At 43.5% G+C, this 13866-nt stretch overlaps 1 protein-coding gene and 1 long non-coding RNA gene across 8 annotated transcripts in view; one reads left to right on the forward strand and one right to left on the reverse strand.

Annotated features, from left to right (window-relative positions):
• Positions 1-13866, forward strand: part of LOC309656284 — a 374358-nt gene that overhangs the window by 299865 nt on the left and 60627 nt on the right. Inside the window, exon 6 of one of the 2 annotated variants that reach the window (XR_014261242.1) lies at positions 8531-11831. The exons of the other annotated variant lie outside the window; for it this stretch is intronic. This is a non-coding gene — a long non-coding RNA (uncharacterized lncRNA). Of the gene's footprint in view, positions 1-8530; positions 11832-13866 lie in introns of those variants that run through there. 2 annotated transcript variants of the gene reach the window in all.
• Positions 51-13866, reverse strand: part of RYR3 (ryanodine receptor 3) — a 570624-nt gene continuing 556808 nt past the window's right edge. For all 6 annotated transcript variants that reach the window (XM_082452325.1, XM_082452326.1, XM_082452324.1 and 3 more), the window contains 10 exons: positions 13353-13395; positions 12738-12865; positions 12257-12317; positions 11840-11986; positions 6337-6471; positions 4836-4992; positions 3662-3726; positions 3117-3217; positions 2014-2065; positions 51-1043 (listed from right to left, as the gene is read on the reverse strand). In XM_082452325.1, coding sequence (XP_082308451.1) covers positions 948-1043; positions 2014-2065; positions 3117-3217; positions 3662-3726; positions 4836-4992; positions 6337-6471; positions 11840-11986; positions 12257-12317; positions 12738-12865; positions 13353-13395 — 985 coding nt within the window. In that variant the 3' untranslated portion in view covers positions 51-947. The remainder of the gene's footprint in view (positions 1044-2013; positions 2066-3116; positions 3218-3661; positions 3727-4835; positions 4993-6336; positions 6472-11839; positions 11987-12256; positions 12318-12737; positions 12866-13352; positions 13396-13866) is intronic.

Consider the following 13866-nt stretch of genomic DNA (forward strand, 5'->3'; position numbering starts at 1 on the left):
TGGCTGTAAATCATCCACAAAGGCTGCGTTACAAGAGGCCAAACCATGAATTGGTGATTATGACTTTATTGCAGTGGGCACTTCATTTTATTTAAGGAGATTCACCTAAACAGAGCAGCTCCACTACTTACAAGGGAGACCATAAAGCGTTACGCAATTTGGCATAAGATTGAGATTTTTTCTGAATTTTCAGTACAGTACTTTTTTTCTCTAATAACAGCAGTTGACAAGCTGTTACTGAAAAAAAAAATCATATGAATAACCTTTGAGTGTAGTTTCACAAAGTAAGAAGATCAACACAACTAATTAATGGAACTGTCCATCTCGAACATAAACGTAAAAAACTTGCATAGCTATATCTAAAGAGGTTTTTAAGGCACTTACTTACTCGATATTTCAGTGTCGACAAAGTGGCGGTTTGTTTTTTTGTTTGTTTTTTTCTATTTCTTTAACTGCTTAAAGCTTTTCAAGCTGATTCTGGATACATTCACTAGCAAGTACCATGGGAAAAATTAGACTGCAGTTAAAATGATTTTTTTGTAGCTCAGACCATGAGTCACTAGTAGGGTACCATCACGTGGAATTCAAGTGTTTAAAATTCCAGGTATTATGCATCCAAAACTTCCTACTTCTCTAGCCCTTCCCTCAGTGGTGCCATCCCAACGAACTAGTTAGAACTGAGAAACTTGAAGGCTTTCAACTAGAGCTTCCTTGAAGCTGTGCCATCCTCTTTTTTCTTTTAACATTTTGACAGGTTATCTCACACAGTGTACATCCATTAGGTACAAAAAGCCAAATCAATTCCAAAATATCACAGATGGGTAACAAACAAACACTTCCTTGTAAGGGAGGCATTTAGGAAATGTCACTTTTCAAATGTGTTGCAGAACTGTAAGAGAAGGATTTTATTGACCGTCCAGAATGGTGGAGGCTTCTTCCAGTCCCATTTATCCAAGCTGATCTTCGTACTGTTTCCGGAAGCAGTCACCAGCAGGGAAGAAATCCCAACACCTTTCTTGGTACATCTTCCAGACATAAGATTCCTGAAATAACGGGAACAAAGGAGACTTCTTTATAAACCACAGTAAGCTGGAACCCAATTTATTTTCCCTCTCTATGTCTCCCTTTGGGAATACTGATGTGGAAAAATATGAGGCCCAACTGGTACATTCTTTCTTGCACTGTTCCCAGCTCAGGCTGTTTTGGGAGCATGAAGTCATTTCTCCCTTCTTCTGACCACCACCCCCCCCAACCAAAACAAACAAAAAAACCCCACAGTGAAACCAACTCGATGATCGCCACTAAAAATACTTAAAAGATTTAGCAATGGGTTGACTCCATGCCATTTGTAACTGGTAGAAGGCAGAATATACGACGAGGGAGCACTGAGTGCCCGCTTAGGCAGGTGCCCAGAGAGCCAAGGCCAGATCTGGGTACCAAGGGTCTGAGCCGTGGAGTCTTCCTACGAATCCAATGATGTTTGAATATTTGGTAAGCTACCTTTTCCTCCCCCGTTCTGTCTTTACACTTCTTTTTCATACTTAGTCACAGAATCCCTCTGACACATACTCTCACGCACACCGTCACACCCACACCTCCGCATCCCTGTGTCACGCACACAGGAGGTCGCTGGCTTTCTTAGGCTGTCTCTCGCACCATTTTACTCTGACGCTCCTGCTTTTTGTTGGAACCACCCACTCAGCTTTGCATTGTCTTTTTCTCTGTAACGTTCTCCCCACCTGCAGCTATTCTGCCCTGAAGCAGCAACTATCAGGGTTTAGAAAATGTCACTGTTTGCTGGGAAGGATAACCAGGGGGCCTTCTGGAATAGATGGGAGTTGCCTGAGAATTTTGGCTTCTTAAGTCACAAAGAGATGGTGGAACAATGCAGGAAGCAGTGGGAAAACGCACAGAAGAGACAAATGGGGTCATCTTTCTATTTCAGATATCCTATGCTCTCCTGAGGCTTGACGTAGAAAGGGGAAGCTCTATCTTAATTAAGGTAGTTCTCACCTGACCTGTGTGCTCTGTTTCATCTTTATTAATCAAATACATCAGGAAGAACCTGGAACGGGGAAAAAAGGTTTAACAACTGAGAAAAAGACAATATTAGATACTTTGGTTAGAAAACCAAAGTTCATTTACTCAGTCAAGTGAGCTGGAGAGAGGATTAAATACACTGTTCAGCATCATGCTGACGACTCCTACACCTTTCAGAATAGGGGGAACGTGGCGTGACAGCATACACCATCATCTTCTAATAATAGTACACATTTATCTCAAAATCAGCCTTTTTGTGAGAAGAGGTCCTTTTTACTGTCATCAAACCTTGAGCTAAGATCACTTGTGAGGAAGAATTTTGGCTACCATTTTATTGTTTTTTAAAAAAATCCTAAGGTAAACAATAAAATGGTAACCAAAACTCCGACCACATAATTCTTAGTAGGCCAGTTTATCATCTTATAAGAATACAGAATTGAAATTTTGTGTGTCTCAAAGATATGTTATGGAAAAGTAAAAATATTTACTCTCACTCAGTTGCCCTGCAATCCAGCAGCGTGCAGGTCACCGGCCGCCTTGACAAGAGCAAATATGAATTGGTGGGGAGGAAGGCCTGACTTCCTGAGGGGGTTCAAAGGAGAGTGGGAAGAGAGAGATTGGAGACCCTGAACATGCACGCTTTTCCAGTTTTGCTGGAAGGGAAGGAAAAAGCAGGGCAACAGCTGGAAGGAAAAGTAGGGCCATAGCCTTTTTTCTTTGTTTAGGATTAAAAAATATTATATGGTGATAGGAAAAATTCAGCAGAAAGAAAACTTGCTGGAGTTAATATGACCTTGATTGAGAAGGGATGGGATCTAATTCCAGGTTGAGGGGCTGACATTTGCTTGGAGCAGAAACAGTCTGCAGCGCACGTCTATCAGAACAGGGGAGGGGCAGGGCATATGGACAAAGACACCGGCTCACGGGGACTCCTGCAGGTTCTTTCCTAATTGCCTCTACTTTCCAGAGACCGAGGAGGAAAAGGCATTGGCAGAGCGTGAACTACGTGACGTAACTATATTTCACTCACTGTTCCTCCCCCTGCCCCGTCACCTTTGCCGACCAAGGATACTCACAAGTAGTTGGCTAAGTTGTGCTCTTGTAAGGTGTGTGTTTCAAAACCATGAGGGGTTGTGTCAAAGTAGTCATTGCCAATCCCACAGATGAAACATTTGGTCTAAGAAGAATAACAGGGAGAAAAGGCATGAGTAGGCGTGACATTACAGGCAGGTAGCAAAAGGGTGAGGATCTCTGCTTGAATTGAGAGGCACTGTAAAATATTTCTCTTTTTCCTGCTTTAGGCTGTTAGTCATCTTCTCCAGTGTGTCACATACCTAGCTTCTACCTAGTGGAGGGTACTTGCTCTTTCCTAAGCCTGGGACATGCTGGAGGCAGCAGGTTGTGGGGGGGGGCGGCGCGGGTAGGGTACAGAGCACAGAGGATGGAGCAGAAGAAATGCCCAGAGCTGGTAGATGGGCCCAGAGAAGAGGACAGGCTTGGAAAACAATCATGGTTGGTAATTTTGCCTAGGGCTGGCCCTAAATAAGAGTAGGACCTACTGTTTAAAAAATCCATGTGCTGTGAGATAACGGAAATCAAGTCGGGATTAGTAGAACGGTACCTCCATATCCTCTCGTACTTGTTCCTGCTGGTCTCTCAGCTCCCCAAAAGCATCAATAATAAGACCTGGAATTTTAAATACAAAGACAAACAAAACACTTCAAATAATCTGTTTAGTCAGGGCAGAGGAATGATAGATGGAATGGCAGAGGCCATTATGTTTTGTTAAAAAAAAAAAAGTGAATTATAAAGCTGAATGATACAATTAAATCAAAATTAGAAAAAACACTTGTGTTTTCAAATGCTGAGTCCTGGCTAACGATTTCTCATGGTTCCTCTTACTCCGCCTCTCGGCAATATTTGACGCTAACTATTCACTCCTCCTGGACTCTCTCTCTTCTTGTCCTTCCTTCCTTGTCCTGTTTTGCTTGGCTGTTCCCTTTCTGTCTTCCTTATCGGCTCTTCCTCTTTTAGTCCCTGAGGCATTGATATGTATCCATCAGGGCTCCTCCCTCAGTGTCTTTGCTTTTCCTTCTGGGAAATCTCTACGTCTACATCTTTGACCACCACCACCAATGGATCCCATTTCTTTTATTTTTGTATTCATTAATATTTGTCTTGTGTGTCCTTATTGAATGTAATATTTCTATCCTATTCCATTCCTGACTTGTCTCTCGAAAGACCGACTACAGTTAACTGCTTATTAGCCCTCAACGCCTGCACGATGTTTCATAGGTACCTCAACTCAGCATGACTCAAACTGAATTCATCACCCTCTTGCTCTAATTCCTGACAAGCTACTGACCAAAATACCAGTACCTCTCCCCGCAAAGAAGGAAAAAACACGTCACACTCTCACAGCTCCTCTTTCTGCTCCTTCCCACCCCACTGCCTGGGAGGAAAATGATCAGGGCAGGAATCATGAGGGTGTGGGGCAGCAGTAGCCAAAGGAGATACTTAGGAAGCAGAATGAGACAAATGATCAATTCAGAGTGTGTAATGAAGGACTGCGGGGCGGCGGGGGGAGTCCTCTGTAAGGATGCTCAAGTTTCCTGTATCAGTGCCTGGGTGTATGTTTGCCTTTATATATAGTAGACGTTCAAGAGATGTCTGTTGAATTAACAAGTAAGCGAATGCATAAACCTCTTTACATAAAACAATTAAGTCAGATGCAGAAAGGCAGAGAGAATCAGATTGACTGAGCCCCATGCAGACGACATAACCGGCAAGCATACCTTGGATGATGGCCAGCAGGATGACAATGACGAAGAAGAAGAATGTAATGTCAAAGACGATGCGGTACATTTCGTACGGGTCCCCAGCGGGGTCTTCAATTTCATCGCCAATGCCACCTCCAGCTCTCACTCCCACGTACATGTGGAACAGGTAACACTAGGGAAGAAAAATGATGGCGATTCAGGTAAAAGCCGCAGAGTTTTGTTTTTACAGAGATGGTCAGATCATTCATGTAATAAGGTCAAAACGTGACAGCCCTGAGGCAGGAGAAGGGTACTCTTCACAATAACACATTCATGCTGCTGACTCTGTCCTCTACACCCTCTGGTTCGGTTGGTGTCTATAAAGGTGGAAAGATTGCTGTTCCACGTAGCCTTTAAAAGGTATTTTTTTGCTCTTTTCTTAAAAACAGTTTTGAACTCTTTGACACACACATGAGAATTCACTCTAGGTGTGTATAAGTTAAAAGAACTTTCTGCCCTGATGAGGATGGCATATGCCAGATACGAGTTTTCTCTCACTTAATTTTAAAGTGCCAGCCTGGACCTGGGGCCGGGCTACAGCCTCTGGGAAAAGGCCTCCCCTACTTGGCATCCTCTGCGCACCCGGGAGGGCAGGGCTCCCCGCAGAATCTCCTCCCAAGTGCCCGTGTGCTCCAGGTAGGCACCTGGGCCAGGGCTCACAGAGCAGGCTGCCCTCTGTCTCTCCTCCTGACTGGCTGTGATGGCTTCGGGATGGGAGTGTGGAGGCAGTCTTATGGCTGGTAAATCAAAAGCCAGCGGCAGCACGGAGCCCACACTGGTCATACGGTTGCTCTTGTGCCTGTAGTGTTGCTGTCTCATGGGCTGCCTGCCCCAAGAAAGCACACGGAGAGTTTTTAGCCAAAAAGCGTATCTATTTTCTGGAGAAACGATCACAGGCGGGGGTAGGGGGGCAGTGTACTGTCACCTGTCTCTGACACACACATTCTTTTCCTGAAATCTGGTCATGATAAACGTCCGGAGATGCTACTGCAGCTGTGCTGGCTCACCCTGCGCTGTGCCCTTCTATGCCCGCAGGGGCTGGCCTGGCAGGAGCCCCAGCCCCGCCCTGACCCAGTCCTGCTGCTGTGACATTTTTCAGATGACATGGCTCTTCTGAAACAAGCCCCACTGGCTTGCTGAAATAAACGGAGCACCAGATTCATGGGACTTTGCTCCGAGCTCTCAGAGGCAAAGAATCAGAGCTTGACTTCCACGAGATACAGACACAGGTAACTCACGTCTTCGCCACACACAGATGTGGATGGATGGTGATCTGCTTAGCTGTGTGCTTCTCTTTCCACCTGGGCCCCGACAAGTGGTCTATTCCCTCACTTCTGTCTTTCCAGGACCCACCTCCCTTTCGGACGAGACATCGGTGTTCTACTCTCATCTCTGTCCTGCTCTGTCTCCACTCTACCCACAGCCCTTCTGTCCCAGCCAGGCCAGGTGACCAGGTGGCCCTACAGGGAATTCTCACCGTCATCATGTCATCACACTTCATGTCGGGCTCATCGTCGTCTTCACTTTTGTTGTAGAACTTGCGGAAGAAGTTGAACGCCACCACGGTATAGAGGTAAACCACCACGGCCAGGAGACCGACAGTCAGGACCAACTGGGAGCGGAAAGAGAGAGAGAGAGAGGGGGAAGAGGAGGTGGGTCTTCTCCACCTTGAAAGGTTGGCGGGAGACTCCAAGAAAACAGAGGAAAGGGGAAAGATGAGGGGTCTGGAACGAAGGCTGTCATACAGCAGGTGCCGAAGGAAAGCAAGATCACAGAGAGAAACAGGCTTATTGGGAGAAAAGAGTAATGATGGACTGTTATGGAACAAATTGTGTTCCCCTGGAATTCATATGTTGAAGCCCTAACCCCCAGCACCTCTGAAGGTGACTGCATTTGGAGATAGGGCCTTTAAAGAGGTGATTTAATTAAAATGAGGCCGTGAGGGTGGGCCCTGCTTCAATCTGACTGGTGTTCTTACAAGAGGAGGAGGTAGGACTCAGAAGGAGAGATACCAGGTAGCCGTATGCATCGAAGGATAATCAAGTGAAAAAGCAGCAAGAGGCAGCCAGCTGCACGCCAAGGAGAGAAGCCTCAGAGGGAACCAAGCTACCCACACCTTGATATTGGACTTCCAGCCTCCAGAACTGAGAGGAAATCAATGTCTGTTGTCTAAGCCCCCAGTCTTCAGTATTTTGTTATGGCAGCCCAGGCAGACTAACAGCTGAGGTACTGCACGGGGCGCATATAAACTACACAGGGATTTAAGGATGAGAATAGTGATGGCGCTCTGAGGATGGTTACTTTGTTTTTTCACAGAGATAGCAGTGACCCAAGGCTTCACTCTAATGCTGCTTTTATTTATTTAATTGAAGTAGAGTTGATTTACAATATTGTGTTAGTTTCAGGTGTACAGCATAGTGATTCAGTTATACATATACATGTATCTATTCTTTTTCAAATTCTTTTCCCATTTAGGTTGTTACAAAATATTGAGTATAGGGCTTCCCTGGTGGCGCAGTGGTTGAGAATCTGCCTGCCAATGCAGGGGATACGGGTTCGAGCCCTGGTCCGGGAAGATCCCACATGCCACGGAGCAACTGGGCCTGTGAGCCACAATTACTGAGCCTGCGCGTCTGGAGCCTGTGCCCCGCAACAAGAGAGGCCATGATAGTGAGAGGCCCACGCACCGCGATGAAGAGTGGCCCCCACTTGCCACAAGTAGAGAAAGCCCTCGCACAGAAACGAAGACCCAACACAGCCATAAATAAATAAAATTTAAAACAAACAAAAAAAACCGTGTGCTCTGACATATCTCAAAATGGTTCCTTTAAAAAAAAAAAAAAATTGAGTATAATTCCCTGTGCTATATACAGTAGGTCCTTGTCGTTTACCTATTTTATATATAGTAGTGTGTATATGTTAATCCCAAACTCCTAAATTATCCCTCCCTACCCCCCTTTGGTAACCATAAGTTCTAATGCTGCTTCTAAAGAAACTATAAGAAATTAATATAACATTGTAAATCAGCTATACTTCAATAAAATTTTTAAAATATATATATATACATATATGTATAACTGAGTCACTTTTCAGTACAGAAGAAATCAACACAACATTGTAAATCAACTATACTTCAATAAAATTTTTTAAAAACTAAAAAAAATAGAAACTACAGATTCCTTGGGCTCATGGGTATCCCTACATCACAATATTTCATAACTAACCATGAACTGGATAATTGTCACAGCTTTGAAGTTACTATAAGAATTATGACGGTTGAGCAAAGTGACATTTTTCATAACAAAGACACCTGCCTTGGACCTTTGCCAGGGTCACAGGGCCTGTTTGTTTCTCGGCTTTCAGAGGCACAATAAATGAGGACTACACAGGACCTGCTCATCGGGCCTATACCAGGGACTAGGTGCTGGGCTGGAGCTGTGAAGATCAACAAACAGCATAAAATCTTTGCCCTCAAGCTGCTACACAAAAGGGAGTGGGCATGATAAGTACCAGAACAGACATATTCAGTGGCTTCTTGAAGAATGAATTTAGTGATTTGAACCTTGGATAGCAGACCTCATGGAAAGCAGCCGGTTTAGAAAAAGAGAAAGAATGTGGGCTTTGGGGCTTCCCTGGTGGCGCAGCGGTTGAGAATCTGCCTGCCAATGCAGGGGACACGGGTTCGAGCCCTGGTCTGGGAACATCCCACATGCCGTGGAGCAACTGGGCCCATGAGCCACAACTACTGAGCCTGTGCTCCGCAATAAGGCCACGATAGTGAGAGGCCCGCACACCACGATGAAGAGTGGCCCCCACTTGCCGCAACTAGAGAAAGCCCTCGCACAGAAACGAAGACCCAACACAGCCAAAAATAAAAATAATAAATAAATAAAATTTAAAAATAAAAAAGAATGTGGGCTTTGCACCAAGGAACAAATGGGCTTGAATCTAAGTTCTGCCACTTGGCAGCTGTGTGCTCTTGGGTGAAATACTTAGCCTCTCTGAGCCTCAGTGCTCTTCTCTCTCAAGTGAGTGTAACACTTACCTTATAGGGTGGTTGTGAGCCTACTGCAATACCCAGCACATGGCACAAACTGGGCATATTTTTTTTAACAATCTTGCCAGAGTCTAGTCGGCAAGCTCGTATAAGACATTCATTGTTTAATAAATGCTGGAGAGGGCGTGGAGAAAAGGGAACCCTCCTACACTGTTGGTGGGAGTGTAAATTGATAGAGCCACTATGGAGAACAGTATGGAGGTTCCTTAAAAAACTAAAAATAGAACTACCATATGACCCAGCAATCCCACTCCTAGGCATATACCCTGAGAAAACCATAATTCGAAAAGATACATGCACCCCAATATGCAGCACTATTTACAATAGCCAGGACATGGAAGCAACCTAAATGTCCATTAACAGAGGAATGGATAAAGAAGATGTGGTACATATATACAATGGAATATTACTCGGCCATAAAAAAGAACAAAATAATGCCATTTGCAGCAACATGGATGGACCTAGAGACTGTCATACTAAATGAAGTAAGTCAGACACAGAAAGACGAATATCGTATGATATCACTTATATGTGGAATCTAAAAAAATGGGTACAAATGAACTTATTTACAAAACAGAAGTAGAGTCACAGATGTAGAAAACAAGCTTATGCTTACCAGGGGATAAGGGGGTGAGGGATAAATTGGGATATTGGGATTGACATATATATACTCCTATATATAAAACAGATAACTAATAAGAACCTACTGTATGGCACAGGGAACTCTACTCAATACTCTCTAATGGCCTATATGGGAAAAGAATCTAAAAAAAGAGTGGATATATGTATATGTATAACTGATTCAATTTGCTGTACACCTGAAACTAACACAACATTGTACATCCACTATACTCCAATAAAAAATTTTTTTAATTAAAAGAAATTCATTGTTTAAACTTTTCATTTAAGGTACAGTTTTGTATAACGCCGTTAAACCAAATCAATAAAATTTAAACTTTCTATATCTAAGTAAAGGGGAAGAAAAGAATTCTAAAAGAACAACTGGCATTCCATAAATCCCGTATTGGGAAACGGCACCTTTATAGGATAAAAATTCCCAAGACACACATGGAAAAATAATACACAATGCCCTTTCTCCCAGGAACCTATAAGGAAGTATTTACCACTCTCTAAGCAAACATCTGTATCACAGGTTCTCTTATTACCTCCCCAAACTTTCGCTTCTTCTATGTGGCAGCAAATTTCTATCTCTAGCTTTCCTCCATTCTTTTTAGTGTCAACCAAGAAACTGGTGCCGCTACCAGAAGCCTAGAAGAAATAAACCATCGTAATACCTGATGATCTAGCACCCTTTCATTTTAGAACAATTAAAGGTTAATCTGACTTTTTTTCTGGTTGGAATTTTTATTTTTTCAGGTGTGCAATGTGATGATTTAATATATGCATACATTATAAAATGATCACCATAATCAAGTTAATTAACATATCCATCACCTCACACAGTTACCGCGCGTGCGTGTGTGTGTGTGTGTGTGTGTGTATGTGTATGTGTGCTGAGAACACTTAAGATCTCCTCTCTTAGCAAATTTCAAGTATACAATACAGCATTTTTAACTATAACCACCATGCTTTACATTAGATCCCCGGAACTAATTTATTTAATAACTCAAAGTTTGTACTCTTTGACCAATGCTCCCCATTTCCCCCAACACACCCAGCCCCTGGTAACTACTGCTCTACTCTCTGGTTCTAGAAGTTTGCCTTTTTTATGATTCCACATATAAGTGACACCATACAGTATTTGTCTTTCTGTGTCTGGCTTATTTCTCTTACCAGAATGCCCTCTAGGCTCATTTATGTTGTTGCAAAAGGCAGAATTTCCTTTTTTTAATGGCTGAATGATATTCTACTGTATGTTCATAACAAATTTTGTTTATCCATTCATCCATTGATGGATACAGGTTGTTTCCATATCTTGGCTATTGGGAATAATACTGCTACGAACATGGGAATATAGATATCTCTTTGAGATACTGATTTCATCTCCTTCAGATATATATACCCAGAAGTGCAACTGCTGGATCATATGGCAGTTCTATACTTAATTTTTTGAGGAACCGCCATACTGTCTCCCATAATGGCTGTACCAAGCTGGGTACATATTAACAACTCCTTTCTTTTCTCCCTTCTCCTATAAATATTTAGAGATATGAGGGAACATGTCTCATTCATGGATTTGTACTTAATGAGGAATAAAATGCTAGGGAGTTTGAATTTGTTTGCAGGAGGAGCCATTAGAGGACTTTAATCAAGGGATTGACCCTGACAATTCTGTAGAAGACAGACTGGATATTGATGAGACTGGATGTAGAGCAATGACTATATAGATATATAAGCAATGACTATATAGGTATATATAGAAATGCACATATACATGTATATAACATATATATCTACCTATATACACATATAGCTGTATATATGTGTGTATATGTATAGATCTATATATATCTAAGTCATTGGTTCTTTTTTTTTTTTTTTGGATGCATTGGGTCTTCATGGCTGCGTGCGGGCTTTCTCTAGCTGACGCAAGCAGGGGCTACTCTTCGTTGTGATGCGCGGGCTTCTCATTGTGGTGGCTTCTTGTTGCAGAGCACGGGCTCTAGGTGCATGGGCCTCAGGAGTTGTGGCACGTGGACCCAGCAGCTGTGGCTCGCGGGCTCCAGAGCGTAGGCTCAGTAGCTGTGGCTCGCGGGCTCTAGAGCGTAGGCTCAGTAGTTGTGGCACACGGGCTTAGTGGCTCCGTGGCATGTGGGATCCTCCCCAGCCAGGGCTCGAACCCGTGTCCCCTGCATTGGCAGGAGGGTTCTCAACGACTGCGCCACCAGGGAAGCCCACTGGTTTTGTTTTTTCCTAACCATATCTAGGTCCCTCCCGTTCTGCAGCAGTATAAACCCCATACCTGTTTGCCATTGTGAGTGACAGATGACAGAATAGTCCTCAGAGTCTTGAAGCCCATCGCGATATCCAGCAGATGAGCAGCAAAGAAGAAGTTGTTGTAGTGGCCCAGGACTGACATGGTCGTGTACCAGGCGAGGTAGAGAAAGGACTGGGGAAATGGAAGAAATTGAGCAGCTTTTCAGGCATTCGGGGGGCTGAGGTGCTTTGAGCTGGCTCAAGAATTGCCCAAGTCAAGCCCCATCTGCCTTATACTACTGCACAAGAGAGAAGTGTCCCCCCAGCACCCTAGGGCCCTCTGTCTTTGACAAGCACTCCCTGCATCTTCCTGAGCCGCCTCCATAGCTTGTTTCTCTGTGGCATCTAATGACATCCCTGGACTTGGGGCACAGAATTTTGCTTTCCCAGATGCCATACTTACATTGTCAGTAAAAACAACTCCCAGCTTCCAGATATGGTACTTCATGTCGATGGAACTTAGCCTAAAGGGGAGCAAATCATTTCAAAACTTAAAAATGTCAAGATTTAGTTAAGTGTTTAATAAGGGGAAAAAATGAATTTTTTTCTCTCTCGGGTTTAATAACCTAAATACAGCTCTGAGCTTTATCAAGTTGTATGTGTTCACCATGAGAATGAGAATGGCTGAATCACACACCCTGAAATTTTAATTAGTCTTTCTCTTTCAGCTCTATCAGGCATAAAGGCTGATAAGTCTTTAGGATTTTTTTAAAGCATTGCTCTCCCCCCCATATTTTAGAACCTAGAAGAAACACTTAGGCGAGACCAGAGTCTAAGACAGCGAAGACATGATTGTGAGTTTTCCCTGTAGCACAGGGAAGAGAACTGGAAAGATAAAGGGTCTAGTCAGCCAGACTTAGGGATTTAACTCCTAAGCTCTGTACCATGACACCAGGGAGGCTGCCTCTGCTTTGGTCTCTTCTACGGGGCTAAAGTCGAGGGCATTTTTGTCCAACCCCAGGAGTTCAGCAATGCGTTCTGCTCCGTAGAGATCTCCATACTTGTTGATCACCTAAAGCAGAGAGGATGAGAGGGTGAGCTTGGGCCGTGCATCACCACCAATGTTTTCTCCAGCCCCAGTGCCGTCAGAGCTGTGTTACGCTCTGGGCTCTTCCAAGGGGTTGATAAAGACATGAGTCAAAATGCAAAAGGAAAATAAAGAGAAAAAAAATAACCTCCAGAGAAAAGAGAAGTGACAAAGACAATTAAGTGAAAACTGCTTTTCTAGCTATCATTTAGGAGGAGAGAAAAAACCTAGTATGTAGAAAACAGTGATTTTGTTAAGCTGATTAAGGCAGATGAGTATAGGAACTAAGCCCCAAACCTACATGCGTCCATATAAAACCCCTTCTGTGACTTACTCTTCTCGAGATAGCATCATAAAAGCACCATTACATTTATTCATGTTCGTATATGGAGAACTTAAAAAAAAAACAATCTACATTTCTTTGGAGGTCATGGAATTTACTCCCCCTGCCCCGCCCCCCAACAAGGCATACCTTTCTCTTTACAAACTTGTCCCAGTAGTTATTAGGAAAAGATCTGAAGAAGAAAATGAAACAGGGAGATTCTTAACAACATCAAGGCAAGCACATCAAGAAACTTTGCAGTTTGAGTGTCTGGACCTGTGATCTTTTGGGGTTTTGTCCTGCTCATTGAAGAATTCAAGACTTGATTGAAGTTCAGAGTCACCGCAGGTCTGATTTCTGGTTTCACTGCTTTGTGGTGAGTTCTAAAACACTTGGAAAGCTCCTTTGCATTTTCTACTTCAAAATTATGGTTAAGAGCCAGGAATTGTGATGACAGACTAGCTAGAGGCAGGGATATGTGTCTTGAGCTCAGTGTAACTAGAAACCAAACCCTGCAGGAAACACATGCATTCAACCTTCCTTCACTGAGTGCCCGCTTTATGGCAGTAACTGGGGTAGGTGCTGGGGACACGGTGGTGGGAGGTGTAGACAAGATCCCTAACTAACTATGAAGTTTCCCGTCTGGAAATCACCGTTAGTTAAT

This window comes from Balaenoptera physalus, assembly GCF_965194825.1.
Source record: "Balaenoptera physalus genome assembly, chromosome: 2".
Taxonomy (NCBI): domain Eukaryota; kingdom Metazoa; phylum Chordata; class Mammalia; order Artiodactyla; family Balaenopteridae; genus Balaenoptera; species Balaenoptera physalus.